The sequence below is a fragment of the Thamnophis elegans genome, chromosome 1, assembly GCF_009769535.1.
Source record: "Thamnophis elegans isolate rThaEle1 chromosome 1, rThaEle1.pri, whole genome shotgun sequence".
Classification (NCBI taxonomy): domain Eukaryota; kingdom Metazoa; phylum Chordata; class Lepidosauria; order Squamata; family Colubridae; genus Thamnophis; species Thamnophis elegans.
In genome coordinates, this window is record NC_045541.1 from 60,428,381 (window position 1) to 60,454,840 (window position 26,460).

The 26,460-nt window shown below is 43.2% G+C and overlaps 1 protein-coding gene across 1 annotated transcript; it reads right to left on the minus strand.

Annotated features, from left to right (window-relative positions):
* PECR (peroxisomal trans-2-enoyl-CoA reductase) lies at positions 1–26,454 on the minus strand. The gene is made up of 8 exons (XM_032216989.1): positions 26,231–26,454; positions 21,062–21,195; positions 13,614–13,779; positions 12,584–12,665; positions 10,651–10,747; positions 9,270–9,377; positions 8,629–8,740; positions 1–425 (listed from the first exon to the last, which is right to left on the minus strand). The coding sequence occupies exons 1-8, from the start codon at positions 26,409–26,411 to the stop codon at positions 337–339; spliced, it is 969 nt and encodes a 322-aa protein (XP_032072880.1). The 5' UTR covers positions 26,412–26,454; the 3' UTR covers positions 1–336.
* Between the last annotated feature and the right edge of the window lie 6 nt (positions 26,455–26,460).

Consider the following 26,460-nt stretch of genomic DNA (forward strand, 5'->3'; position numbering starts at 1 on the left):
ACAATCTTGTGTAATAGGAATGGTTTAAAAAACAGCCATTTCACTTTTTTGAGAGAATATCCATGGATCAATAAGCTAATAGGATCCAAAAGTTTACAGAATAGTTACAAGATTTTCAGTTTACCCAATAATGTTTACCAAGCAATGAATTCGTTCAATAATGTAACTTTATATAATATGGCTCCATATAATTGTGTTTAGTGAATGTTCTAAAGGTTCATTAATTCTTCATAAAAAGGTGTTTTTATTCTAAGGCACAGATTTTTAAAATTGCAATTAATTACTGAAAAATAGCTTTTTTTCTAATGAAATGGGAACAAATCCCATTTCTTTGAATTATAGTTTTGATTTAGATTTTCCTGAAAGCATGCTTCTGAGTGCTTTGGCATTATGTCCATCTGGTGCTGAGGGCCATCTGTCATGATCTAGGAGAAAAGAGAAAGTTGCCTTAGAAAGCAAAACCAATGCTATTGATTTAAATTTCAAAGATTTTTTCCAAAGAATAACACTTATAACAAGCCTAGTGAAATGAGTTAGAATCACTTTTATATAATCTCAAAAACAGAAAAATGAATATATTTAATATTTCAGAATATTGTGATAATCATTTTCTTCTCAATAAAGAATAGAGTTCAGACATTTGACTACATTCAAAATCCTATTGGCTAAGTTTCAATTAAGAATGTTGTTTGAGTCTTAACACCTGAGTAATTGTCAAAGATGTATAAAGGAACTATAAATATATGCTGAAAATGTAATTGTAAAGGGTACTTTTTAGAATTTCTGATGGTTTGGTGATAAAGCAAAAAAAATATTGGAATCAGATTTCCCTAATTCAGAATATTCTTAAAATAAATATAAAAATGAATCCAGAATTTCCCGCTTAGATTTGATGGACAAAAATATTGATAGAAAATTTGGAACTTTTTACTCAGTCTTCCATCTTTCTGAGGTCAGTAAAATGAGGACCCAGATTGTTGGGGGCAATATGCTGACTCTGTAAACCACTTAGAAAAGACTGTAAAACACTGTGAAGCAGTATATAAATCTAAGTGCTATTGCTATTACTACATATGTTAACAGCAGCACACAAAGATAGAAAGATACACTAATTCCCACAAATGAAGAATCAATGGTGAAGGTGATGGAATTGGTAAACATGGCAGAATTGATTGCTTTTATTAAAGAGAAGAATCTAACTTTTTGTTTCTATTTGGAAACCACTTCTGGATTTTTTTTACTCAAAACTGAAACAAAATCTAATTTTAGGTTTTGGTTATTAGAATAGTTTTGTTGTTAAAGAAATGGCTTGAAATAATTAGAATTATAATGCAAAGGGTTCAGGGTTGTTTTTTCTGTATTCTACTGCACTAAAAGTAGGAAATGGTGGGAAATTGCTACTTTTTTTCTTTCTTCTATCTCTCTTGACCTTTCTTCTTTTTAAACTTTTTAAATTTTTGTTTGTATTTGTATTTTAACTCACAATAAATTCTAGTAATTTTTGCTTTCAAAAATAATGTTGTTTGACCTCAACCACTGAGGTTGGCAGTTTAGCGTACTCTGTTTATCTAGCCAGTTTTGTTTTAGCCAACCAAAATTAAGCAAACCAGGACTTCACACTATATGTGAATCCAAGTTGTAAATTCTGGTTGAAATATAGTGTTACATGGCAGATATGATAGCATTCAAAATTAAGAAAACACCTTTACTGAAACAATTTGCACACATCCTTAACTTCTTTCACATGAGGGAAATGGGTCCTCCACTCACCCCAAAATTAAATAGAAATAAATGGCTATAACACAAGCCAAACAATAGCTGATTCCCAAATTAAACTAATTACACGAAAGGAGGGAAAATCAAAAGAAAATTCCAACAACCGTGGAATGACACTACCAGGGGAGTTGAGGCTAATTGTTATAGAAAGTAGATGTACCCTAAAACTAAACCAGAGACATGAAAGGTGAGAGATAGACCGTTGGCTTACCTGAACGGTCGTTCTCGGAGCACTGCGAGGAGAGTCCAATGCTGGGTTAACACAGCCTATCTGCCCTTGGACTGAGTGATGTTTTTAGTTGACCACGCCTCCCTTTGCCTCTGCATGCTCAGTTCGAAAACGAAGGAGACAGTCCTGTAATCAGTCACAGTCAATACAGTCACATCGTTTAAGAGAATTACACACCCCGGGCGGGTTTGGACTCTCCTCGCAGTGCCCCGAGAACGACCGTTCAGGTAAACCAACGCTTTCTCCAGTGCACTGCTTGGAGAGTCCAATGCTGGGACATGCCCAAGCTATTGAGTCCCAAGGTGGGGAAGCGCCGGAGCCTCTGGCATTTCAGCCACTCTTTGTAATACTCTTCTGCCAAAAGAGGCTTCGGCTGAGGCAAAGGTGTCAATCTTATAGTTTTTGATAAAGGCCGTGGGGGAGGCCCATGTGGCCGCTCTACAAATGTCTAGAATAGAAGCCTGGGTTGCCCAGGCCGCAGAAGCTGCTGCGCTCCTAGTGGAGTGTGCGGTGACCCGTCTCGGAGCCGTCTTGCCCTGGTGTTCATATGCCAGCTTGATGCAAGCGCGTAGCCAATGCCCCACTGTGTGAGAGGAGACCTTGTGGCCAAGGGACGCAGGGAGGAAGGAGACAAAGAACGCCTCTGAACGGCGGAAGTCTTTTGTCCTCTTTACATACGTGCGCACGGCTCGTCTCACGTCCAACTTGTGCCACTCACGCTCCTTAGGGTGAGAAGGATGGGGACAGAAATTGGGCAAAATAATCTCTTGAGTCCTGTGAAACAGAGAGTTAATTTTTGGAGTAAAGGACGGATCAAGCCTCAGAATTACTCTGTCCGGGTGAACTACGCACAGATCCTCCCTGACAGAAAGAACTGCCAGCTCGGATACCCTGCGAGCGGATGTAATAGCCACCAGGAAGGCCGTTTTGATGGTAAGTTGGCGCAGACTGGTCTTTCTCAAAGGCTCAAATGGTGGTTTCGTCAGAGCCTTAAGCACAAATGGAAGGTCCCATGACGGATACCGGTGAACAGCTGGTGGGCTGATGTTCGCCGCTCCATTAAGAAAGCTCTTGATCTGAGGATGTTGACTCAGAGAGCGAGAGGAGCCCCTAGCCAGGATAGTGGACAGCGCTGCAACCTGACGTCTAAGGATGCTGACCGCAAGTCCTTTGTCTAGACCCTCCTGCAAGAAGTCCAGGGTCTGAGGGATCAAGTCTGATGAGGCCTCTATGTCTCTAGCCTTGCACCACTGTGAGAATGCGGCCCAGGTGGCATCGTAGATTCTAGTAGTGGAAGGCCTCCTGGACGCTTGGATCGTTCGAATGACCTGGTCAGAGAACCTCTGCTTCCTCAGGAGCTCCCCCTCAAGTGCCAAACGGCTAGCTGTAGCCACTGGGGTTCCGGATGGGTGACGGCCCCTTGGCTGAGGGAGATTTGGTCCCGAGGGATTCGCCACGGTCTCTGAACTGATAGACTGACCAGGTCTGCGTACCAGGGCCTTCTGGGCCAGAATGGAGCCACCAGGATGAGGTCTGCCTTTTCGACTAAGAGCTTGTTCACCACCTGAGGAATGAGCGGAAGTGGAGGGAAGGCATACAGTAGTCCCTGAGGCCACACTGACCTCAGTGCGTTCGTTCCCTCCGCCAGGGGCGAGTGGTAGCGACTGAAGAAGTGTGGGAGATGTGTGTTGTGTGTGGCAAACAGGTCTACCTGTGGTTCGCCGAATCTCCTCACGATCTCCTGGAACAGGTCTGGGTGCAGGCGCCACTCCGAGTGGTCGATGCGTTGGCGACTCAGCCACTCTGCTTCCCGGTTGCTTACACCGAAGATGTGCTCTGCACTGAGAGACGCCAGATGACGTTCCGCCCACCTGCCCAGAGCTTCCGCCTCGAGCATGAGGGCCTTTGATCGAGTGCCCCCTTGTCGGTTTATATGTGCTTTGGTTGCCACATTGTCTGTCATTAACAGTACATGAGCCCCCTTTACTAGAGCGGAGAACCTTCTCAGTGCGAGGCGAGCTGCCCTCAGTTCCAGCCAATTGATGCTGTGAGCAGCCTCCCTCTGAGTCCATCGGCCTTGGGCTAGGTGACCCTGACAGTGGGCGCCCCACCCCAGGAGGCTGGCATCCGTGGTGACAACTAGTCTTTCCGGCTCCTTGAACAAGCAGCCCTTCTTGACTGCCTTGGACCTCCACCATGCCAGAGATCGGATCACTTTTCGCGGGAGCCGAACACGCCTGTGTGAGTTGCTGACCTTGGCCCTCTGCATGGGTAACAGGAACCACTGCAGCTCCCTGGCGTGGAGACGAGCCCAGGGAACCACCCTCAGGCATGATATCATTATCCCCAGGAGCTGGGAAAGCTGATGATTGGTACCGACCTGGCAAGGCTGCAGTGTTTCACTCTGCGTCTCAGGTTGGACAGCCGGTCTGGAGAAAGGAATACCTGGCAGGAGGTGGAGTTGATGACTGCACCCAGGTGCTGTATACAGGTGGACGGCCGGAACTGGTTCTTCTCCATGTTGACAGAGAAGCCATGGTGCTGCAGGGTCTGCACAGTTAGAGAAATGTCGCGGTGTGCCTGCTTGGTGGTGAGAGAATGGATAATTATATCGTCCAAATAACATTCCAGACGAACCGGATGACTGTGGAGATGAGCTGCTAGCACTGCCAGAATTTTGGTAAATGTTCTGGGCGTAGATGATAGCCCGAAGGGAAGTGCCCTGTATTGGAAATGCTTCCCTTCCGAAGAGAACCTCAGGAACTGCCTGTGGGCCACATGGATAGGGACATGCAGATCTATTGAGAGCTATTGAGGTCAATAGGTCCCCCTCCCTCACACAGTCCAGGATGGAGTGGAGTGACTGCATCTTGAAGCCAGATGCTGATTTAGACTTTTGAGGTCCAAGATGGCCCTCCACCCCCCTGAACTCTTGGGAACAAGGAAGAGGATAGAGTAGAAGCCCTTCCCCTGCTGATCCCTGGGGACTGGCTCTATCGTCTCTATCTCTAGGAGATGGTGGATCTCTGCTCTCATGCGCTCCCTCTTCTCTGGGTTCCTGGGGGTAGGGCAGCGAAGAAACTTTCTCTGAGGGAAGGTTAGAAAGTCCAGGACAAGGCCCCTCCGAATGGTGTTGAGGACCCACTTGTCCGGTGTTATCTCCTCCCACCTGTCGGCGTACAGCCGTAGCCGACCCCCGATGGGGGGATCCCTGCGACCGTCACCTTTCCTTTACGAAAGGGTCGGGAGCTACCACTGTTGTTTCCGCCTCCTCGGAATGGTCTCCGAAAGGAAGACTGGGATTGGTTGGCACAAGCACCGAAGGATCTGTCTTGGTGCCTATCCCCCCCCCCTGCCTGAAAGGGTCTCTGGTAGGAAGAAGGGTGAGAGGGTTGTCCTGTTTCCTGACTCCTGTAAGGTCTCTTACGAAAGGACCTTGCCCCTTTCCGGTCACCCCTTTTAAGGGTTGCAGGAAGGATTTTGCGTTTGTCTTTGGTTTCGGTGACAAACTTGTCTAGGGCCTCTCCAAACAGAAGACCTCCCTTAAATGGGGCCGATGCCAGCTTCCATTTGGCTTTCATCTCGGCTTGCCAATGTCTAAGCCATAGGAGACGGCGTGAAGTGATATTGGAGGCGAGGGCCCTGGATGAAAATTTAGCTGCTGTCAAGGTGGCATCCGCCGAGTACTCGACAGCGGTAATAATTTTGGTTAACTCATGGCACCATCTAGACTTCCTGGGTGGTGGCCTAGATCTGAGTTGGCGTAGCCAGAATAAGGTGGCCCTGATAAAAAAGGAGGCAGAAGTGGATGCCTTAATGTCCCAGGCAGACGCCATGTGTGTTTTCTGACACGCTTTCTCTGACCTTTTATCTTCTGCCTTTAGTCCCTCTAGGAGCTCAGCTGGCAGGTTTGAGTTGGAAGTTAGGGACACAACTGGGGCATCTACTTCAGGGAATTTCAGGATATCCTCCATTTTCCCCTCCAGAGCATACAGTGTCCTGTCCCCCCCACTGGGGTTGGTTAGCGTGCCTGGCTGTAGCCACTGCCGCTGCACCGCGTCCATAAATAGGTCAGGTACAGGGATAACCTCAGGTGTTTCCACTGTCTCTTTGAATAGGCCATGTTTGTGATCCTTGGATGTAGAAGCCTGAGCATCCTCAGGCCTGGAAGAGGGGCCTAACTCTGTGGCCGTCATGGCTTTGTGTAAGATTGATTTGAATAAGGACGGCTTGAACAGGCCAGTGAAGGCTGGCTTGTCAGGGGTAGGGTTTTTGTCTTCAGAAAGCACGAAAATTTCCTCTTCCTCCTGCTCAGAACTTGAAAGCCCAGAGTGAGATGGACTGGAAGAAGCAGATGAGGATACAGGCTCTTTGGAGGTGGAAGGCTGAGGCTTGCGCCTTTCTTTTGGGGCCTTGCTCTTGCAGGAGCCCCTGTGCTTAATGCCTTCAGCTATCCCTTGGGAAATGGCTAAGGAAATTACCTCCCTCATCTCATCAGAAAGAGCAGGGCCTTTACCCCTTTTCAGTTTCTGCTTGCTGGGCCTGCGATGACTAGGCCTGCCTGAGCTGGATTCACCTTTTTCACACTGGGAATCCTGGATAGAATCACATTCCTCTCCAATGGAGGAACTAGGGGAGTCGGGGTACCCCCAAGAAGCTTGTGGACACGGATCCCTGGACCTATAGTCATCCCCAGACAAGAATTCACTGTCCCTAGGGGATTGGGCCTCGCGATCAGGGGAAGCTGACACCCTGCTACGATAGTTCGGGCTAGGTTCAGGCTGATGGGGCCTAGAAACCTCCCTGGGATCCACTGTGGCTCTTGGTGAAGACCTTTCATTGGAGCCCTTGTGCCCTTTGCCTTTTTTCACAGAGGGATCCGGCCTACTGCGTTTGCTGGAGGGCCCTGCCTGTTCCTCTAAGGCCTCCCTGCATTCCTCTGCCATTTTCATGTCACCCACGAGGCCTGGAAGATAGCTGGAGCTGGGATGGGCACGCGCTGGCCGAGGAGGCTCAAATGCGCTCGCAGAATCTTCAGGAGGGAAGGGCCGCCTGGGGGTCGGATTCCTTCCTCCCACTGCCCTCGGTTCCCCGAGATTTAGCTTTGCAATCAGGAGGGAGAGACTAGCTGGCTCCCCAGACTAATCTCCAGCCTCCCTGCGGCGTTCTGCAGTCACTGAGGGCTGTCTGAGGCTCCGCTGAGGCTGTCTGGGCTCTCCGCTTCTCCTGCTTTCTCCAAAGGCAAGGCTGGAGGGAATCAGTTCTCCACACGAGCCGCGCGTTCTCTTCTCAACGCGTTCCGAAGCGATCCAAAATGGCGCGGCTGCGCGCGCAGCCTCCTCCCGCTCTTTTTTGCCTGACAGCCCTAAAAGCGCGCGAAGGTTCCAACCGTTGCCGCTGTTTCCGGGCAGAATTGAGCAGCCGAATGGCCCGTAGTTAGAAGGCCTGCAGGCTCCCAAACCTCCGTTTGAGAGAATTTTGCTCTGGGGCTCAGTTTGAGAAGGTCTGCCACCGCCCCTGCCGCTCCTGCCACTCGCCAGCCTCCGCTGGGCGAGGGGTTACAGTCCCCTAGAGCGCTTGCGACCAGCAGCTTCAGGGAAGCCCAGGTGCCCTCTTAAAGCGACACAAACCTCCAAGGCATTAATTTTGCCAGTTCTTGCAACAGATATAATTTTCTCTAATATGAGAATCCAAACGTGGTCCAAAGTGGGAAACTTTCCAGCCTATCTGACCTTAGACTGGAGCTCTCGCAAAACAGTCCCAACGGGCGGACTGAGTTTTCGAACTGAGCATGCAGAGGCAAAGGGAGGTATGGTCAACTAAAAACATCACTCAGTCCAAGGGCAGATAGGCTGTGTTAACCCAGCATTGGACTCTCCAAGCAGTGCACTGGAGAATAAATAATTATTAACATAAGGAAGTAAATGAAAAGTTATGTAAGATTTCTTGAAGCAAACTAGCATCACAATAACCTATGCCAGGGTTTATGTTAGAGAAGAGTATTTGACAGAGGTGGACAGCTACAGAAATGAATGATTGGATGAATGAATGAATTTAATCAAGTCAATCATACAAAGAGAAAACAGCTCTTGTGATCCTATAGCACTTGCAATTCCAATCTAAGTAAATTTAGATTCCTTTCATTAGCAGAGTTTAGACAGGAAAGAAAATAAATTAAAAAGTAATAACTTGGCTTTAAGGGAGCAAATTAGTGATCACACAGATGGAGAATAAAATTTGGATTTAAGTAAACATTGTTAAACTTCCAACTCTTTCAAGTAAACATATGATTAAATTCTATCTTGTAGCATGATTATTTGAATATATCTCAGCTTTCTGTATGAACTGAGAGTTTAAAGCTTATAGACAAAGTCAGCATTTAGTAGGCAATGTGAAAACATTTGAGTCAGCAATTTTAGCAGAAAAAAGCACATAATCTGGAAAGTGCAATACGATGATTTCTGGACCAATCTCCTAAGTGAAGTGAAATTTGATTAAGATGGAGAAGTCCTAAAGATACCTTTGTTTTTGATGCCAGGGCAAAAGAAAAAAGGGAAAGCAGACATCCTCTGCTAAAACAATTAGATTACTATTTTACCACTATTTTTAAAGCATTGTTTTACCTGGAATGTTCCAGAAGCTATAATATAGGCTTTGTCCACCATCAACCTTCACAGTTTCTCCAGTTATAAAAGAAGCACCTGGAGAAAGCAGAAAAGACACCAAAGCTGATACCTAAAAAAGAAAACAGAATTATTCAATATTACATTAGTTGCCTCTGGACAAGATAAGAGACAGACAGACATTAACCAAAGAGTCAATAAACAAATAAACAAACAAATAACTATATAACTATAGCACAGGCAGGGCCACCAAGAGGATTATTAAGTGCTAGAACAAGACTAGTATGGCCCCCCTCACCTACATATGGATACATAAATCAATAATATCTTAATTGTAAATTTACAATGTACAGCATTTTTGAGCTCCAGATTTTTGAGATGACATTTCATCACCATTCATAAACTGAAATGAAATATAAAATATATTCATAAATGAAGTAGAAGTAAACTTGCAAACTTAAATAAATAATGAAATTAAAATTCAATAAATTACATAAATAACTGTTTGCTGAGTTTCAGATTAATAAAGGTTATGTCAAACAAGGCAGCAAGGCTATACACACACAAAGTATAGAGTTTGAAGTATCATGGCCCTCTTTTGAAGTTCAAAATATAGCAATTAAATCAACATAATACTATACCTCTTCGGGAAGTCCTAATCTCTTTGCAGGAATCTTCTCAATATTGTTTTTAAACAAATTTTCACCACCTACATAGTTGGCAACAGCAGTTTCTGAAAATATAATTCCCTGCAAAGAAAGGATGGCTTCAACATTAAACTTTTCTCATTGTTTTTCACAGCAATAAAAACTCCAATCACTTTTGATATTCACAAACTATTAACTCTGAATATCAGTACTGAAAATACATGACCTGGATTTATAAACCAATAAGCAAAGTACATTGGAAAGGAAGAATTATATCCTTGAAAGATACCATATTTTTCGGAGAATAAGACGCACCAGAGTATAAGACGCAGCAAGGTTTTGAAAAGGCAAATTAAAAAAAAAAGGTTTTTGCACTCTGCAAACCTCCCAAAAATGGGCCCATTTCCCCCCCCCAAAAAAGTGGGGGCATGAATAGCCCTTAGGAGGCTTGTAGAGTGTTACTGGGGGTTGAGGGGGGCAAAAGGCCCATTTTTTGCTCATTTCTGCTCTCTCTAGCCCCCAGGAGGTCTCTGAAAGCCTCCAACAAGCTATGCACGACCATTTTGGTGAAGGGGCAGGGTTTCAGGAGGCAAAAAATGCTGTATTCAGTGTATAAGACGCACCCAGATTTTCAGTCTCTTTTTTGAGGGGAAAAGGTGCGTCTTATACTCCGAAAAATACGGTAAGTGCTATTTGACTCAAGCTCCGTTCTTGGTGACTTCATGGACTTTATGCAATTTTGTTAACAAAGGGATAGCTCTTGCCTTCTTCCCACACATCCCACATTTAACTTACAACTCTTGGGGTTTCTATTTTTATAAATGTAGTAAGTGTAGTAATTACATTTAATTACTAATATACATACATACAATTTATAAATTAACACAAAGATATCTACAAGTTTTGTAGAGACATATGAAGAGCAATTTCATCCCCAGTGCTAGTATTAAAATACTTCTGTAAACATTCTTCCTCAATCTGGGTTGGTCACCGAGACCATGAAGAATGGCTCCAGCACGAGTCTGAAAGCTCCGAAGACAAAACCTCTGGTCCAGGTGACCGACCCTGATTGGATCCTGCAATATTATCCTGGGACATGTATATTTGCCTTCATTGAAAATTCTTTCCCCCAAAAAAACACCATTGGATGTAGATTAGAGCCTCTAATCCCCTTCTCGGTCTTTGGTATAGCTAAACATCTAGATATAAAAATTTTAGCAGTTTCAATAGATACTGTATTGTGAGCAAAATCTCCTAACCTATGAAAAAGCTCCTATCTTCATCCATCCATCCAATATTAAATTAGGCAAATAAGATGGTTAGAATCAGCATTTGGTTCCAGTCTGTTGTTTACATCACTTATTTCATAACCTACCGGGGCAACTGAGTTAATCCTCACTCCATTGCATGCCCACTCAATGGCTAAGCTTTTGGTCAGGTTATCAACAGCAGCTCTTGCTGCTCCACTGTGCCTGCAAAGGAAGCAAAAGAAGAGGCAGGCTTAATTTCTTTCCACAGGTTAAGTTAGACCACTCTGAAATTAGATGTTGTGATTATGAAATGCCTATAACTATACTTTCCTAGCTTAACTGGGGTTTAGAGTTCAAGAAGCTATCCTCCTCCCAGTAATTTCATCTAATCTTGATGCCACGGGACAATTGTCAGAAATAGTTATTGATTTCCACTCATAGTCAGGATGGTTGAAAATCCCAACTTTTAGTTTTTCCAGTCTAATTTATGTGTATAAGCACAGGTTTTACAAATAGCACCCAATCTGTATCCCCAGGTAGAGTAAAATTGCTTATTTGCCTTTATGGATCTTCAAAATACCAATATCTCTAAGATTTCTGAGATTTTAGGGGGTATCAGGCATAATTTCATTTTACAGCTAGGATTGATCACAGGACAAATTTAGAGGCCAACAAAATGTTCTCTCTCTTTCAACTTGTAATTACATGAAACTCTTCCCAGGCAAAAAATATCTGTGTGCACCTGTGTACATGTTAATGTTCTACAATCAGGAAGCTTGCAATAATTTCATAATCAGAATTCAATTAACACAGTCACAGCAGACAAGTCTATGCAAAGAGAAACAATATTTCAACTGGTAAGAAATATGTGCCAGATTCAACTATCATGTTACTTCATGATGTGATTTCATTGTGGGCATGATTTAGCTCCAATGATTGTGCATTAGCATACAGGTAGTCCTTGTTTTGCAACCATTCATTTAGTGGCCATTCAAAGATACAACAGCCTTGAAAAAAGTGACATGACTATTTTTCACATTTAAGACCATTGCAGCATCCCCATGGTCACATGATCAAAATTCATACACTTAGCAACTGGTTCATATTTTGCAGTGTTCCAGAGTCATGTGATCATGTTTTGTGATCTTCTGACAAGCAAAGTCCATGGAGAAGCCAGATTCACTTAACTGTGTTACTAACTTAACCACTGAAATAATTCACTAACAACTGTGGCAAGAAAAGTTGTAAAATGAGGCAAAATTCACTTAACAATTATCTTGCTTAACAATAGAAATTTTGGGCTCAATTGTGATCATATTAAGTCAAATACATAAGTCAATTAACACTATTTCTTCATGAGTGAATATTCCTTAACAAACCATGTTTTTGCAAGCAATTGCTGTGAACTATTTGTGGGATCCAAGTTTGAGGATCATAAATATAGGCAAAAGTCCTCAATTCTCAAAGATTCCTATGATAGCTGTGGAAATTTATCAAGAAGCAATGGATTTAGAACTAGCCATTGTTCCAGACAATGTTGATACTCTTAGAACACACCAAAAGTTCTCGAGTGAACATGTCTCTCAGGGTCTGAAGACTACCAACTCCTGACTTAATCTCTAAAGTCCAGATTTGGCAATCTCCAACCTCTAAGGTGCACATGGCCTTCCAGAATTTTTGGCCTAGCTATTTGTGTTCTTCCTAATCCACCAATGTAGCAGATTTCTTCAAAACTTTCTATTCTGGAAATCTATACAGTCACTGGGCTTTGCAAAAACAAGGCCATTAAAAAAATTAGGTAGGATACAATACAATACTGAAAAAAGGGAGCCAGCTAGGGAACAGGGGCTTCAACCTTCCCTGCCTATTCATTTCAAGCTGCAAAACAATATTGCAGGAAGTAGGGAAGTGTCTCTGTCTCTATAAATGTGTTTCTGATCAGAAATGCCTGAACCACAAAATAGGAGGCAAATGAATTTGATACATAAATTAAAATAAATACATCTACTTAGACTTAAGTGATAATAGGCATGCATTTGGATATTAATAATAGCTTACGATAAGCCAGGCATCCCTTTCCACATGTTAGCCACAATATTGACAATGGCACCCCCATGATCCCGCATCCAAGCATTATACACTATATGGCAACAAGAAAAAAAGCATTAATTAATATTGTGATATATTTATTTACATTTTCAGAATGTGTACAGAATGCAGCCTGTTTGAGTTAACCCCCACCCTAGTGCCTGTTGGCTGGACACTATAAAACAGAGGTGTCAAACTCATGGTCCGCAAGCCAGATGCATAATACACCACGCCCACCTCATTTTAGCGGAGGGAGGGGGAAGTCACAATACATCATATGATGACAATGTGACGCTGCAAGTTTCACACCCCTGCTATAAAGAATGACACCAAGATGATCATGGTGGATCCAAAGGAGGCAATGTGAGAGTGCTGATCCATAGAATGGCCAAATAAACAGAGCGGCAGCATCGGCAGCGTGTAAGCATGGCCAAGCAGGAGTGGCATTGGCGGTGTAAAAGCCCTCGCTGAGGTCGGGAGGTAGCGGCACCATGGAAAAGTCGCTCCCCCGCGAATGTCAGCACGAGGGCTGACACAAACTAGGGAATAGATTTTAGTATTTCTGATCTAGTCATCAAAGGAGTTCAAATTCTTATTAAATGTCTTCTTTGACTTATAATTAAAACCAACCATTCTCTGTCAGAGATGCAGTCTGAATAACTGTTGTGTTATAATTTAACCTAACATAACTGGCAAAACATGCTAAGCACTACATAGTTAGGTTTATCATTATACCTCAGTTTCAACCATTCCTTCAACCATAATTACGTTGCAACAGCCAAATATATAGCAGCTAACAAGAATGTGACCAGCAAATATTTGTTTCCTGGCAGACCTATGGATAAATCTCTTATTCATCTGCAGGAGAGATTCATATCTCTATAACTGTGAATATTTAAGCTAAATATAAAAAATGTTAAGGCATAAAAATGAGAAATGCAAAGTAATCGTGATTCAAATTGCTTTATGAACAAAACTTCAAGTTATAGTAAGCAATCACCTGCTTTACAGCAATAGAAAGTTCCAGTCAGGTTGGTTTCAATAACAGCATGCCAGCCTTTTGCACTTATTAGTTCAGATGGGCTAAAAAACTGCCCTCCTCCATTGTTGACCAAAAAATCTATCCTACCATGAAGATCTAATGTTGCTTTCACCAGTGCCTCTACCTACAAGGGAAAATAAAGCGGAGTGATAAGATTGATGTTCCATTTGCAGATTTTTGTACAGCATTAAATAACTACTTGGCCTTTTGGCTAAAATCGAACATAGTATTTGTCAATAAACGTACATAAGTGTGGTGTTTCTTTAATAGAAAATCCTTTCTACAAAATAGTTTTGAGTACTGTTAGAAATCATGATATGGCAGTTAAAAATATAACCTAGAATATTCTATAACAAGGGAATTCCACAACAACCCAAGATTTCATCCCAATGACAAAATTTCTGTTGTGAGTTGGCTACAGTATGGTTACAGAAGAATTTGTACAAGGTTATTGAGAGTTTTCTCTTAAACATAACTTATAAAGAAGAAAATGAGAGTATTATTACTTATGAAACTCACATATTGTAGTTATTATGTTATATAGCTGTTATATAATGTTATAGTCACTCTTTCTCAGCCTAAACCACCTGACATTTTTTTCATTTCATTTTCATTTTATTAAGCATTTATAGGCCGCCCTTTTCCCTGAGGGGACTCAGGGCGGCTTACAATAATAGGGAGGGGGGAAGTGCAGGACAAAACACAAAAAGAAAATGTGATTGAAAATAATTAGCAGTAAAAACCCAACATTCATTCAACATTCGGGAGGGGCGAGAATAAAGTCTTATCCCCAGGCCTGACGGGATAGCCAGATCTTGAGGGCTGTACGGAAGGCCTGGACGGTGGTGAGGGTGCGGATCTCCATGGGGAGATTGTTCCATAGCGTCGGAGCTGCAACTGAGAAGGCTCTCCTCCGCGTAGTCGCCAGTCGGCACTGACTGGCGGATGGAATTCGGAGGAGGCCTACTCTATGCGATCTGATGGGACGGAGGGAGGTAATCGGCAGAAGGCGGTCTCTCAAATAGCCAGATCCACTACCATGGAGCGCTTTATGAATGGTAAGTAGGACCTTGAAGTGCACCCGGAGATCAACAGGTAGCCAGCGCAGCTCACGGAGGATCGGTGTTATGTGGGCGAACCGTGACATGATTGTTATTGTGGGTACAATAGGAGGAAGATATGCTGGATATGCCCTGCCATTTGTAAAAAAAAAGGGCAGAAAACAAACAGACAAATAATAAAAATTATAGTCAAGGTGGCGCAGTGGTTAAATGCAGCACTGCAGGCTGACTGCTAGATCAGCAGTTCAGCGGTTCAAATCTCACCGGCTCAGGGTTGACTCAGCCTTCCATCCTTCCGAGGTGGGTAAAATGAGGACCCGGATTGTTGTTGGGGGCAATATGCTGACTCTGTAAACCGCTTAGAGAGGGCTGAAAGCCCTATGAAGCGGTATATAAAAATCTGCTATTGCTATTGCTATTGCTATTATCATATATCATAGTCCTGAAAAATCTGTTTCCACTGTATCTGCTAATAACAGAAAGTTGATCAAGAGGTATATGATTTCAGCAACTATTTGAAAGGAATCCAATGGCAGTGGTTTAATAACTATCGGTCCTGTCATTTCAGTTGCATATTTCAGAAGAAGCCTGTACAAAGCAAATTTTGTTTCCACATCACATCTGGTAACATGATGTTTCCTTTCCTGGGAAAGATGATCAAGCCCAGTCACAGTTGGACTACAACAATTTATATATGTAGCAATGTACTGGATGTGGAAATACTGCACTAAAAGGCACAGCTTAAAGGTACCCTCTGTGCTGAGTGCTCTGCAGAAGCACCAGGGGGGGCTGAGCCAATCCCAGCCTCACGATGTTTGATTCGAAGGGCCTGCTGGAGCATGCGAGGGTTATGGGGGGGGGGCCACGGACACGGGAGTGGGCCGAAGCATTACGGTCTTAACAGGGAGGGGCAGATATGGCGGGGACTTTAGGGCTGGCCATTACCGGGGAAGGAGGGTTCGCTACGTCACAGAGATCCCTCCTTCCGGCCCTATGAGATCCACTCCAAGGCCAGATGGCGCAAGTAATCAGGACCCTGGTCTTAGGCTGCTGTCGCTAAATGCCAGGTCTGTAGTTCATAAGGCTCCTTTCGTCCGGGACTTAATTTTAGACGAGAGGGCAGACCTGGCATGTATTACTGAAACCTGGCTGGGCCCGGAGGGAGGAGTCCCCCTCGTAGAGATGTGCCCAGAGGGCTTTCAGGTGCTTCATCAGCCGAGGGCCCAGGGAAGGGGTGGGGGTGTGGCCATAGTTATCCGAGAGTCTCTAGCACCTCGTAGGATCCCTGCTCCGGAGCTTGTCGGGTGTGAGTCCCTGCTGGTGAAGTTGGACCTCAAGGGTCAAGTGGGTTTGCTGCTAACGTACCTGCCTCCCAACAGCGTTGCAGCAGCCCTCCCCTCGCTCCTCGAGTTGGTAGCCGAGCTGGCAGTTGAGTTCCCCAGGCTTATGGTCCTGGGGGATTTCAATTTGCCTTCGCTCGGTGAACACTCCGATGGAGCGCAGGAGTTCATGATTTCCATGACAACCATGGGCTTGACCCAAGTAATTTGGGGCCCAACCCACTCGGTGGGTCACATGCTCGACCTCGTATTTCTATCGGAGCAGTGGAGTTGTGATCTTGGTCTGAGGGGTAGTGAGATCTTACCCCTGTCATGGTCGGACCACTACCTACTAAGGCTTGACTTTCGGAGATCAAACCCCCATTGTAGGGAGGAGGAACCGACCAGGTGGTTCCGCCCCAGGCGACTTATGGACCCCTCGAGGTTCCAGACGGAGCTTGGGGTTATTCCTGATACTCTCGCCCGCAGTCCGGCGGAGAGTCTGGTTGCTGCTTGGAATTCGGCAGCGACGGAGTCTCTTAACCGGATTGTGCCTCTACGGCCGCTCCGAGGCAGTGGATCCAGGAGGGCTCCTTGGTTTACTGAGGAACTCCGGGAGATGAAGCGCCGAAAGAGACGCCTAGAGCACAAGTGGAGATCCAGTAAATCCGAATTGAACCGAGCACTTTTAACATCTTGCATCAGAGAATACATCCGGGCAATCAGGACGTCCAAAAGAACTTATATTGCCTCTCTGATTGCTTCCGCTGAGTCGCGCCCAGCCGCCCTGTTCAGGATAACCCGCTTCCTGCTAAATAGGAGGGATACGGGTGATCCTTTGCAGGGCAGGGCTGAGGATTACGTCCAATTCCTCGCGGATAAAGTTGTTCGGTTTCGGGCGGACCTGGACTCCAACTCTGCAGAACCAGCCGAGGCACTAAGGGATAATTTGGTAGGTCATCGCTGGGTTGATTTTCAGGCTGTTACCCCTGAGGACGTGGACAAGGCCATGAGAGCTGTAGGTGCCTCCACATGCGTGCTGAACCCGTGCCCCTCCTGGCTGGTTGTCAACAGCAGGGAGGTGACACGGGGCTGGATCCAGGCGGTTGTTGCCGCGTCCTTACGGGAGGGGGTCTTTCCCCCCGCTTTAAAGGCGGCGGTGGTGAGACCCTTCCTGAAGAAACCATCTTTGGATCCAGCCGTTCTTAACAACTATCGTCCAGTCTCCAACCTCCCCTTTGTGGGGAAGGTTGTTGAGAACGTGGTGGCCTTTCAGCTCCAGCGGTCCTTGGAGGAAGCCAGTTATCTTGATCCATTCCAGTCTGGCTTCAGGCCTGGCTACAGCACAGAAACCGCTTTGGTCGCATTGACCGATGATCTCTGGAGAGCCAGGGATGGAGGCCACGCCTCCATCCTGGTACTCCTTGACCTCTCTGCGGCTTTTGATACCATCGACCATGGTATCCTTCTGCGACGACTGCGGGAGGTGGGGGTGGGAGGCACTGTTTTACGGTGGTTCTCCTCTTACCTCTCGGACAGGTTGCAGTCGGTGTTAGTCGGAGGGCAGAGATCGACCCCCAGGCCCCTAACATATGGGGTGCCGCAGGGTTCGGTCCTGTCCCCCCTTCTTTTTAACATCTACATGAAACCGCTGGGCGAGATCATTCGACGGCACAGGATAAAATACCATCAATACGCGGACGACACACAGTTGTATCTGTCCGCCCCGTGCCAACTCAATGAAGCGATGGATGTGATGAGCCAGGGCCTTGAAGCCGTTAGAGACTGGATGGGGGTTAACAAGTTTGTACTCAACCCAGATAAAACCGAGTGGCTGCTGTGCTTCCCTCCCACCAATTGGTCAAGTGTTCCATCTCTCAGGCTGGGGGGTCAAATACTATGCCCCTCAGATAGGGTCCGCAACTTGGGAGTCCTCCTGGACCCACAGCTGACTTTTGAACACCATTTGTCGGCTGTGACCAGGGGGGCATTTGCCCAGGTTCGCCTGGTACACCAGTTGCGGCCCTATCTGAACCGGGAGGCTCTCACAACAGTCACTCGTGCCCTTGTGACCTCTAGGCTGGAATACTGCAATGTGCTCTACATGGGGCTGCCCTTGAAGAGTATTCGGCGACTTCAGCTGGTCCAGAATGCGGCCGCGCGAGCGATCGTGGGTGCACCCCGTTTCACCCACGTAACACCTATCCTCCGCGAGCTGCACTGGCTGCCTGTTGATCTCCGAGTACGCTTCAAGGTGCTACTTGTCACCTACAAAGCCCTGCATGGTATTGGATCTGGGTACTTGAGAGACCGCCTACTGCCAATTACCTCCACTAGGCCGATACGATCCCATAGATTAGGCCTCCTCCGAATTCCATCAGCCGGCCAATGTCGGCTGGCAACTACCCGGAGGAGAGCCTTCTCGGTTGCTGCTCCAACCCTCTGGAACGAACTCCCCGTGGAGATTCGTACCCTCACCACCCTCCAGACCTTCCGCATAGCCCTTAAGTCCTGGCTGTCCCAACAGGCCTGGGGCTAAAGATTTCAACCCCACTCGAATTGTATGACTGTTGTGTTTTTAATGATGTATCGTTTTTATGTTTGTGACTCGTTTGTCCTCCCTCCCCTTGAGTTGTGAGCCGCCCTGAGCCCCCCCAGGGAAAAGGGCGGCATACAAATAAAGCATCTCAATCTCAATCTCTCAAAACTTGTAATGGTGTCCTCTTAACAAAGGAAAGCTGGCAACAGTGCTGTACTTGGAAGCTGTGTGCCAAACAAGCAGAATTATTTATAGCACAATTATGGGAAAGCTTTATTAGAAGGCAAGGATGCCTTAGTGGGTAGAGATTAAATCTCAGCATTCAACAAGTTTTCCCCTAGGTGGTTTATTTGAATCTTCTGTAACAGATTTCTCGGAGAAACAAAGCTGCTGACAGATGTAGACATATAAAAAATAAAGATTTTAAGCTGTATAAAAAAGAATTTTAAAAGGGGGGCATTGATCACTTTTAGAGTGATAATGTTATCTTAGTTCCTTGAGGGAGACATCTTTGTAGCTACATCTTCAGGAAGAAGAGATCCCGTTTTCTTATTCTGTCACCGAAGGGAAACACATGCCAATTTTTTCTGATTCAAGTGTATTCAACTTGTAATGTACAGTGTTTCCCCGAAAATAAGACAGGGCCTTATTTTCTTTTGACCCCCTCCCCAAATTTGGCCTTATTTTTGGGGAGGTCTTATTATTTTTGAGATTCAGGAGCAGGCGATTGTGGTCACCTTGTGGCGGCTGCTGTGTTGCAATATTTTCAGGGAGGGCTTATTTTAGCGCATGTGCTCAAAAGCCCGATTGGGCTTATTATCTGGGGAGATCTTATTTTTGGAGAAATAGGGTACTACTCTCTCAGGTTTTGTGCCCCTTGTTCTTGAAAACAGTAATTTGAGTTAGCATGCTATGTAAATATCTGTGATCTTTAAATCATAGCATACAACCTAGCAGACTGCACTAATTTAGAAAATCACAGTTAAACTAAGCATGAAAGTATTGGACAATCCTACATAAAATTGAATTCTGATATTATGCTAAGCCATAATTTGTTTAACTATTATCTTTTTTATTTATTTTTAGTTATTTTTTTAAACTTTTTATTTTGTTTATACAAACTTCACATCTTTGCAGCACATCACACTTCTTTTACATATCTGTTATGATTCTTTTATCTGTACAAATAAGTCTTTTATAACTATAATTTTATATATGTGTGCAATTATATTATTTCATACATCTTTTTTCTTCATTCTATATATAACATTAACTATTATTATCAATAAACTACACAGAGCAAAATGTATTATAATATGGTATATGGTATATATAAACTATCATTTAAAAACCTAGTTTTAACATATCTTTCTTTGCTGGAATTGATTCTTGACTCAATAGATTCTGGTTTGGGGTTTTGTACATTTGATAGCTCACTTTCTGTTTGATTCTTTAGGATATAATTTGGCCTAAATTAGAATCAATTACCTTATTGTCATTTTCAGCCTAATATTAAATTTGTTTATTTAACAATCCTGTCATCCACTACACAGGAAGTTCAGGCTATGGTTGGAGATGAAGATTACTTACTCATATAATTCAATATTGCTTGCATATACAGGTAGTCCTTGACTTACAACCACAACTGAGCCCAACATTTCTGTTGCTAAGTGAGACAGTTGTTAAGTGAGTTTTGCCCCATTTTACGACCATTCTTGCCACAGTTTTAAAGTGAATTCCAATTGTTAAGTTAGTAACAGGGTTGGTAATCTGGCTTCCCCACTGACTTTGCTTGCCAGAAGGTTAGAAAAGTGATCACACGACTGGGCACAGCCATCATAAATATGAGTCAGTTGCCAAGGGTCTAAATTTTTATCATGTGACCACGAGGATGCTACAATAATCATAAGTGTGAAAAACAATCATAACTCACTTTTTTCAGTGCTGTTTTAACTTTGAATGGTCACTAAATGCATTGTTGTAAGAGAAGGACTACCTGTACCAGCAGTACAAATGCTATAAAATATTATAGCATTGAACCAAAATGTTTTTTCCTTTTCTAAAATCAAAGCAATTGTCAAATTATAATTCCATTTCCATCCCAATAAATGGAACATCACCCAAAGCAAGGATCCTCAAAATGATGTCTTTGATATCTTCCAAATTGTTAAAGATGGATGTTACCGACAAAGTACATAGAACTGTACGCTATCTTAAGAGTTTACAAAGCACTGAATGCCTCCTCCTACATTTAAAATTACAATTATTTAAAATTGTATAATATAGCTGACTGTCTCCTAACTGACATAAAAACAACTGGAAACAGCAACATTTGCTGTTTCCAGCAAAGGAACTAGTATTTAGATTACTTTTTTGTGGTTTAATCTTCCAATATTGAGATGAAAATACCTTTTTTTCCACTGTAATAAAAAGAATAACCCAGTGAACAATACACTAATCAAATATGGAAGACTATTGCATTTTTACCTCCTCTTCTTTGCGAATGTTGCATTGTATGGGTGTCACCTGGACAGAACTGGTGGAGGGAATTTCAGCAGTTAACTCTGTCGCTGCAGCCCTTAATCTGTCAAATTTACGAGAGGCAATCACTACATTACTACCTGCAAAACAAAATGAGAGGCATTTCAACATTAGTACAAGTTGTACAAAGATTAAATCAGATCTCTTGCTGAAGTATTAAATCTGGGCTCATTATCCCTTCAGTATCACTTTCAGGCCTATCAAGCGATTACTGCTATTTGTAAATCTACAAAGAAAGAAAACATGAAAATTGTGCTTATTCTAATCAGATATTTAGTTTATGAACAGCATGCATTCTCTTCTTGGTATTAGGGCTAGTTCTTAGAGCATCGCAAACAAACCACTGGAAACTATACAAGTCAAAGCAAGAAGCAGTCCAAAATTAACACCCCCCCCCCCAAATGAATTGCATTTTGTGAAATGGGCAGCTATACAAATTTGATAAATAAATAAGTTTCTTGAGAAAGGAGAGAAAATCCCCATGTTTTAATGTTACATGAAAATTGTGCTTATTCTAATCTGATATTTAGTTTATGAACAGCATGCATTCTCTTCTTCTTCTTTTTTTTTTTAGTTCACTTTATTTGTATGCCGCCCTTTTCCCTGGGGGGACTCAGGGCGGCTCACAGTTCAAAAGGGGTGGGGGAAGGACAAACAATTTACAACATAAAAACATTACATCATTTAAGAACTCAACAGTCATACAATTCGAGTAGGGGTTAGAATCTTTAACCCCAGGCCAGCTGGGATAGCCAGATTTTAAGTGCGGCGCGGAAGGTCTGGAGGGTGGTGAGGGTCCGGATCTCCACGGGGAGTTCATTCCAGAGGGTCGGAGCAGCCACCGAGAAGGCTCTCCTCCGAGTAGTTGCCAGTCTACACTGGCTGGCTGATGGAATTCGGAGGAGGCCTAATCTATGCGATCTTATCGGTCTAGTGGAGGTGATTGGCAGTAGGCGGTCTCTCAAGTACCCAGATTCTTGGTATTAGGGCTAGTTCTTAAGAGCATCGCAAACAAACCACTGGAAACTATACAAGTCAAAGCAAGAAGCAGTCCAAAATTAACACCCCCCCCCCAATGAATTGCATTTTGTGAAATGGGCAGCTATACAAATTTGATAAATAAATAAGTTTCTTGAGAAAGGAGAGAAAATCCCCATGTTTTAATGTTACATTAATAATTTAATACTAATCATTTCAAAAGCATGCTGCAAATCCTAGATTATATAGTAAAAACTGCATACAGTACCACATTTTATAGTTACAGAATCACAGAAATCACCGAATTGAGGAATTGGAGAGATCTATAAAAATCATCTGGTTCTATTTTCTGAAATGTGCTGGAAAACTAATTAAACCATCCTCAAAACTAGCTGTCCGGATTCTTCTTAAAAACTTCCAGAGATGGGAAACCCACAACTTCAATGGACTCACTACTGAAATCCATTGTTGAACTGGTCCATAATGCCTACTTTAAGCCAAAACCAACTAATTTGAATTTTGAGTTTATTGCAGTGTGTTAACTCAGCTTCTTTGATATTCTTTAATATATTTCCACACATTTCATTCCACCAAAACACATACAATCTTCAATAAAAATGACTTTGTAGTTTTATCATGTCCTTGAATTGAAATCCAAGCAACACAAATTGCAAATTCCTAGTATAACCCATGGATATTTCTCAAATAATATCAGCATTAGAGTTTAAACAGTGTTCATATGATATTAAGTATAACCCAGTGATTTTCAAGCTGGAAATCACATGCATTACAACTCAGTGCCAATTATCCAATAGTTTAATTTTCAGAAGTTTTTGGCACAACAAAATTAACAGATCACCTATCATTATCCCCACTTCTATCCAGTATCCAGTTCTTTGTCAATGTTTTGCTATGGTCATACCATTCAAATCATTATACCCAGTTAGCACTAGCTGGAATTTGACACAATAATTATTTATTTTAAAAGACTAGTTATTAACACTAATTAAAATCACAGCTATTCCTAAATCAGATGATATCAAGCATAGTTAAGGGACCATGCACATCAAGGGGGAGATGTCACATTTGCATTCCCATTAACCATATATTGTAGCTTAATATAGCCAACCAGGCTTTAGAGGTCACAATCTGCTTTTTCAGTTAATTTATTTATTGTTCAAATAAACACACACACACACACACACACACACACACACACTCTCTCTCTCTCCCAAAGATGACTGGAATTTTCTGGTTTTACATACAACACTAAGTCAAAATGTCAGTGTACAAAATAAGGAAGATGATCTTGACCAGATATTCCTAGATAAAAGGAACTGATTGTTTTTTTTTAAATCCAGAACATCCAGACAATATTTGGAGCAGTTCAGATAGATACCTCTCTAGTCTACTGGAGGATGTCAAGAGGGAAGAGTTACAGCACAGTCAGACTTGCCAGATTTTATATTATAACCAATCTCAATAGAAGTAGATTAAGCCTTCCTTGGGAGTTAATTTCATCGTGGCACGACAAAACCGCGGTCCACTAAAGCGCGCCCGATTAAAGCGCGTCGCTGACGTCATCAGCAGCGCGACAACAACGACCGCGGAGAAAAAAGGGCGCTTTAAAAAGCGCTTTTAAAGCAAGCCGATTCACGTAAAGGTAAGGGTTAGCGTTAGGGTTAGGTTAAGGGTTAGGGTTACGTTAAGCGTTAGGGTTAGGGTTAGGGTTAGGTTAAGGGTTAGCGTTAGGTTTAGCGTTAGGTTAAGGGTTAGGTTTAGGGTTATGTTAAGGGTTAGGTTTAGGGTTAGGTTTGGGGGGGTTAGGTTTACGCGTTAATTTTAGCTTTACCGCTCACAGCGTGCTTTTCTCGTCGTGCTGTGATGACGTCAGGTACGCGGTTTCGTCGAGCGCGCTTTAGTTGACCACAGTTTTGTGGTGGAACCAATTTCATTACGTGGTATACTAACGAAGCTGATTATCCATGGCTAATTTATAGCTCACTGTTTCACATGAATAAGGTCTCAGAAAAAGTATCCATGAATAAGAGGACCAAGTATAGATTTTATAGGTGAATATGTTCAAAGATGTTTATATCAGCACTTCAATAAAGAGTGAGAAGATCTTACAGGAATTCTAGTGGAAAGAAAAAAAAATCCACAGGTCCAGATAATGAAACATTAATTTGAGCCATAGTTCAACTTCAAGAACTAAGTATAGGTGGTCCTCGACTTACGACCACAATTGAGCCCAACATTTCTGTTGTTAACTGAGACATTTGTTAAGTGAATTTTGCCCCATTTTACAACCTTTCTTGCAACACTGGTTAAATGAATCACTGCAGTTATTAAGTTAGTAACCTGGTTGTTAAGTAAATCTGGCTTCCCCAATGACTTTACTAGGCAGGTCACAAATATGAGCCAGTTGCCAAGCATCTGAATTTTGATCTTGTGACCATGGGGATGCTGCAAAGATTGTAACTGAAAAATGATCAGAAGCCATTTTATTCAATGCTGTTGCAACTTTTAACGGTCGCTAAATGAACTGTTAAGTTCTATGTAATCATAGAAGATATGAAGCAGCAGAAGCACAAGCAATGAAAGCAGCACAGAGTTGGGGACCAGTTTTTGATTTAATAAAAGAAGAGTTTAATTTAAAAAATGATTTTTACATAATTATAGCAGGACACTGCAGTGTATAGCCTACTTTCTTCTTAAAGAGGAAGAGGAATATAAGCACCTATGCATTAATTTTTTACTTTATTGTTTTCCTGAAAAATATGAACACTTCAAATCTGCTCCCGGAATCTGACAAATTACATTGCTTAGTTCCCATAATCTTATAGATAATTGACTAAAGGTCAGTCACAGCTTCCAGAAAAGCATTCCTCCCCCAGGTTGAGCTAGATGTGCAGAAAAAACCTGCCAATAGCAATTAAGCAGAAGGATAAGCACACATGAGCTTTATTTTAATCTATCTGTCAGTAGTTTGAATATTGCGCAAGTAGTGCTTATCATAAAGCCAAACTCCAATTAAATCACCGATCCAGTTCACACAGCAAAAGGAGTATATTTGAGAAGCCCACACACTTTATAAATTAAAATGACATTTATTTTACAGAAATTAAACAGAATGCCAGCTTTTGATAAAACTGTCACATTACAACATAAGATAACACAATTGGAAACCTAAACTTGTTTAATGTTTTATAGATTGAGCAAATAGAAAGAGGAAAGAAGACAAGCAGAATCCTAAGGCATTACACAAGATGTTTTCTTGAATTTTCTTTATCGTCTACAGTATTTCCTTTAGTCATCATTCATACACGATTAAGTTCTCATTAAATTAAATTTCCTACTGATACTCTTTTCTCTCTCTCTTATTCTGAGATGTCTTCAAAAGGATTCCTCTTGATAGTCAACAAAATAGGCACAGACACAACATATAGAAAGGGACAAAAGATGGTGGGATAAATATCAGGGCTTCCCAAAGCTTTTGACTGTATGTCCCATTATCCAGTGACAACACTAGTTATTGGGATCCGACAACCAAACAATCTGAAGAAAATCCAACTTTTTCTTCCCCCTAGCCCGTTTCCTTTCTTCCAGGAAAATCCCTGGGCCTTCTCTAGTAACTTCATAGCAAGTAACAACTTATTATGAAAAGCAGTCCCAGTCACCAAACTTCTAAAGAGAGAGAACCTGCATCCTCTCCTGTCATTCTTGCCCCAAAGGTGCTTTTTCAAGAGGCCACTGGACTTTCTGGTTTTTCTTTGAAGACATTTGGCTTCTCATGAAATTCCCCACCATCCAGTCAGAGCTGAAGAATCTTCTTGGAGGAGAAGTGAAATGTCTCTCCCCCCACCCAAAAAAAAATCAAGAAAGTCCAGTTGCCTTTTGAAAGAAAGCACCTTTGGGACAACCATGACCCCTGGATGACTGAGAATCTCCATAGACATCCTGTCACTCTTGTCCAAGTCCTAAAGCTACAATCAATAACATGGAGGAAGGACTCGCAGGAGAGTCTCTAACTTAGCAAGGCATAGATAGCTTCGACCACCTCTCCCATTCCCCCAGGGGAGGAGAAATCAGCCTGCTCCCAGCTAGACTTTCTCTCTTCAGAGATCCGTTGCCCACCAAGATGCAGCAACTCAGCAGCGATAGCCTTGCCGATGCCCGTGCCCCCGCCCGTCACGATGGCCACGTGATTGCGAAAGAGTCCAGCCGCCAGAATCCCCCTGCCGCCGCCGCTGTTGCTAAACGCCGCCGCCATCTTGACAACACTCAGTCGTCTGAGTCTGAACCCTCTGAAAGCCATTCATATCTCCGGGACATCGCTCCGGGTCACGTGTCGCCCCGCCACGCCC

Bases quoted from the DNA above. Each gene is read 5' to 3' on its own strand.
- PECR (XM_032216989.1), bottom strand. From the start codon at position 26,411: ATGGCTTTCAGAGGGTTCAGACTCAGACGACTGAGTGTTGTCAAGATG. The intron at 13,780-21,061 runs GTAAAAATGCAA...TTTCCCTTGTAG, and splicing joins ACATTCGCAAAGAAGAGGAG to GTAGAGGCACTGGTGAAAGC. The intron at 10,748-12,583 runs GTAAGCTATTAT...CTTCCTTTGCAG, and splicing joins AAAGGGATGCCTGGCTTATC to GCACAGTGGAGCAGCAAGAG.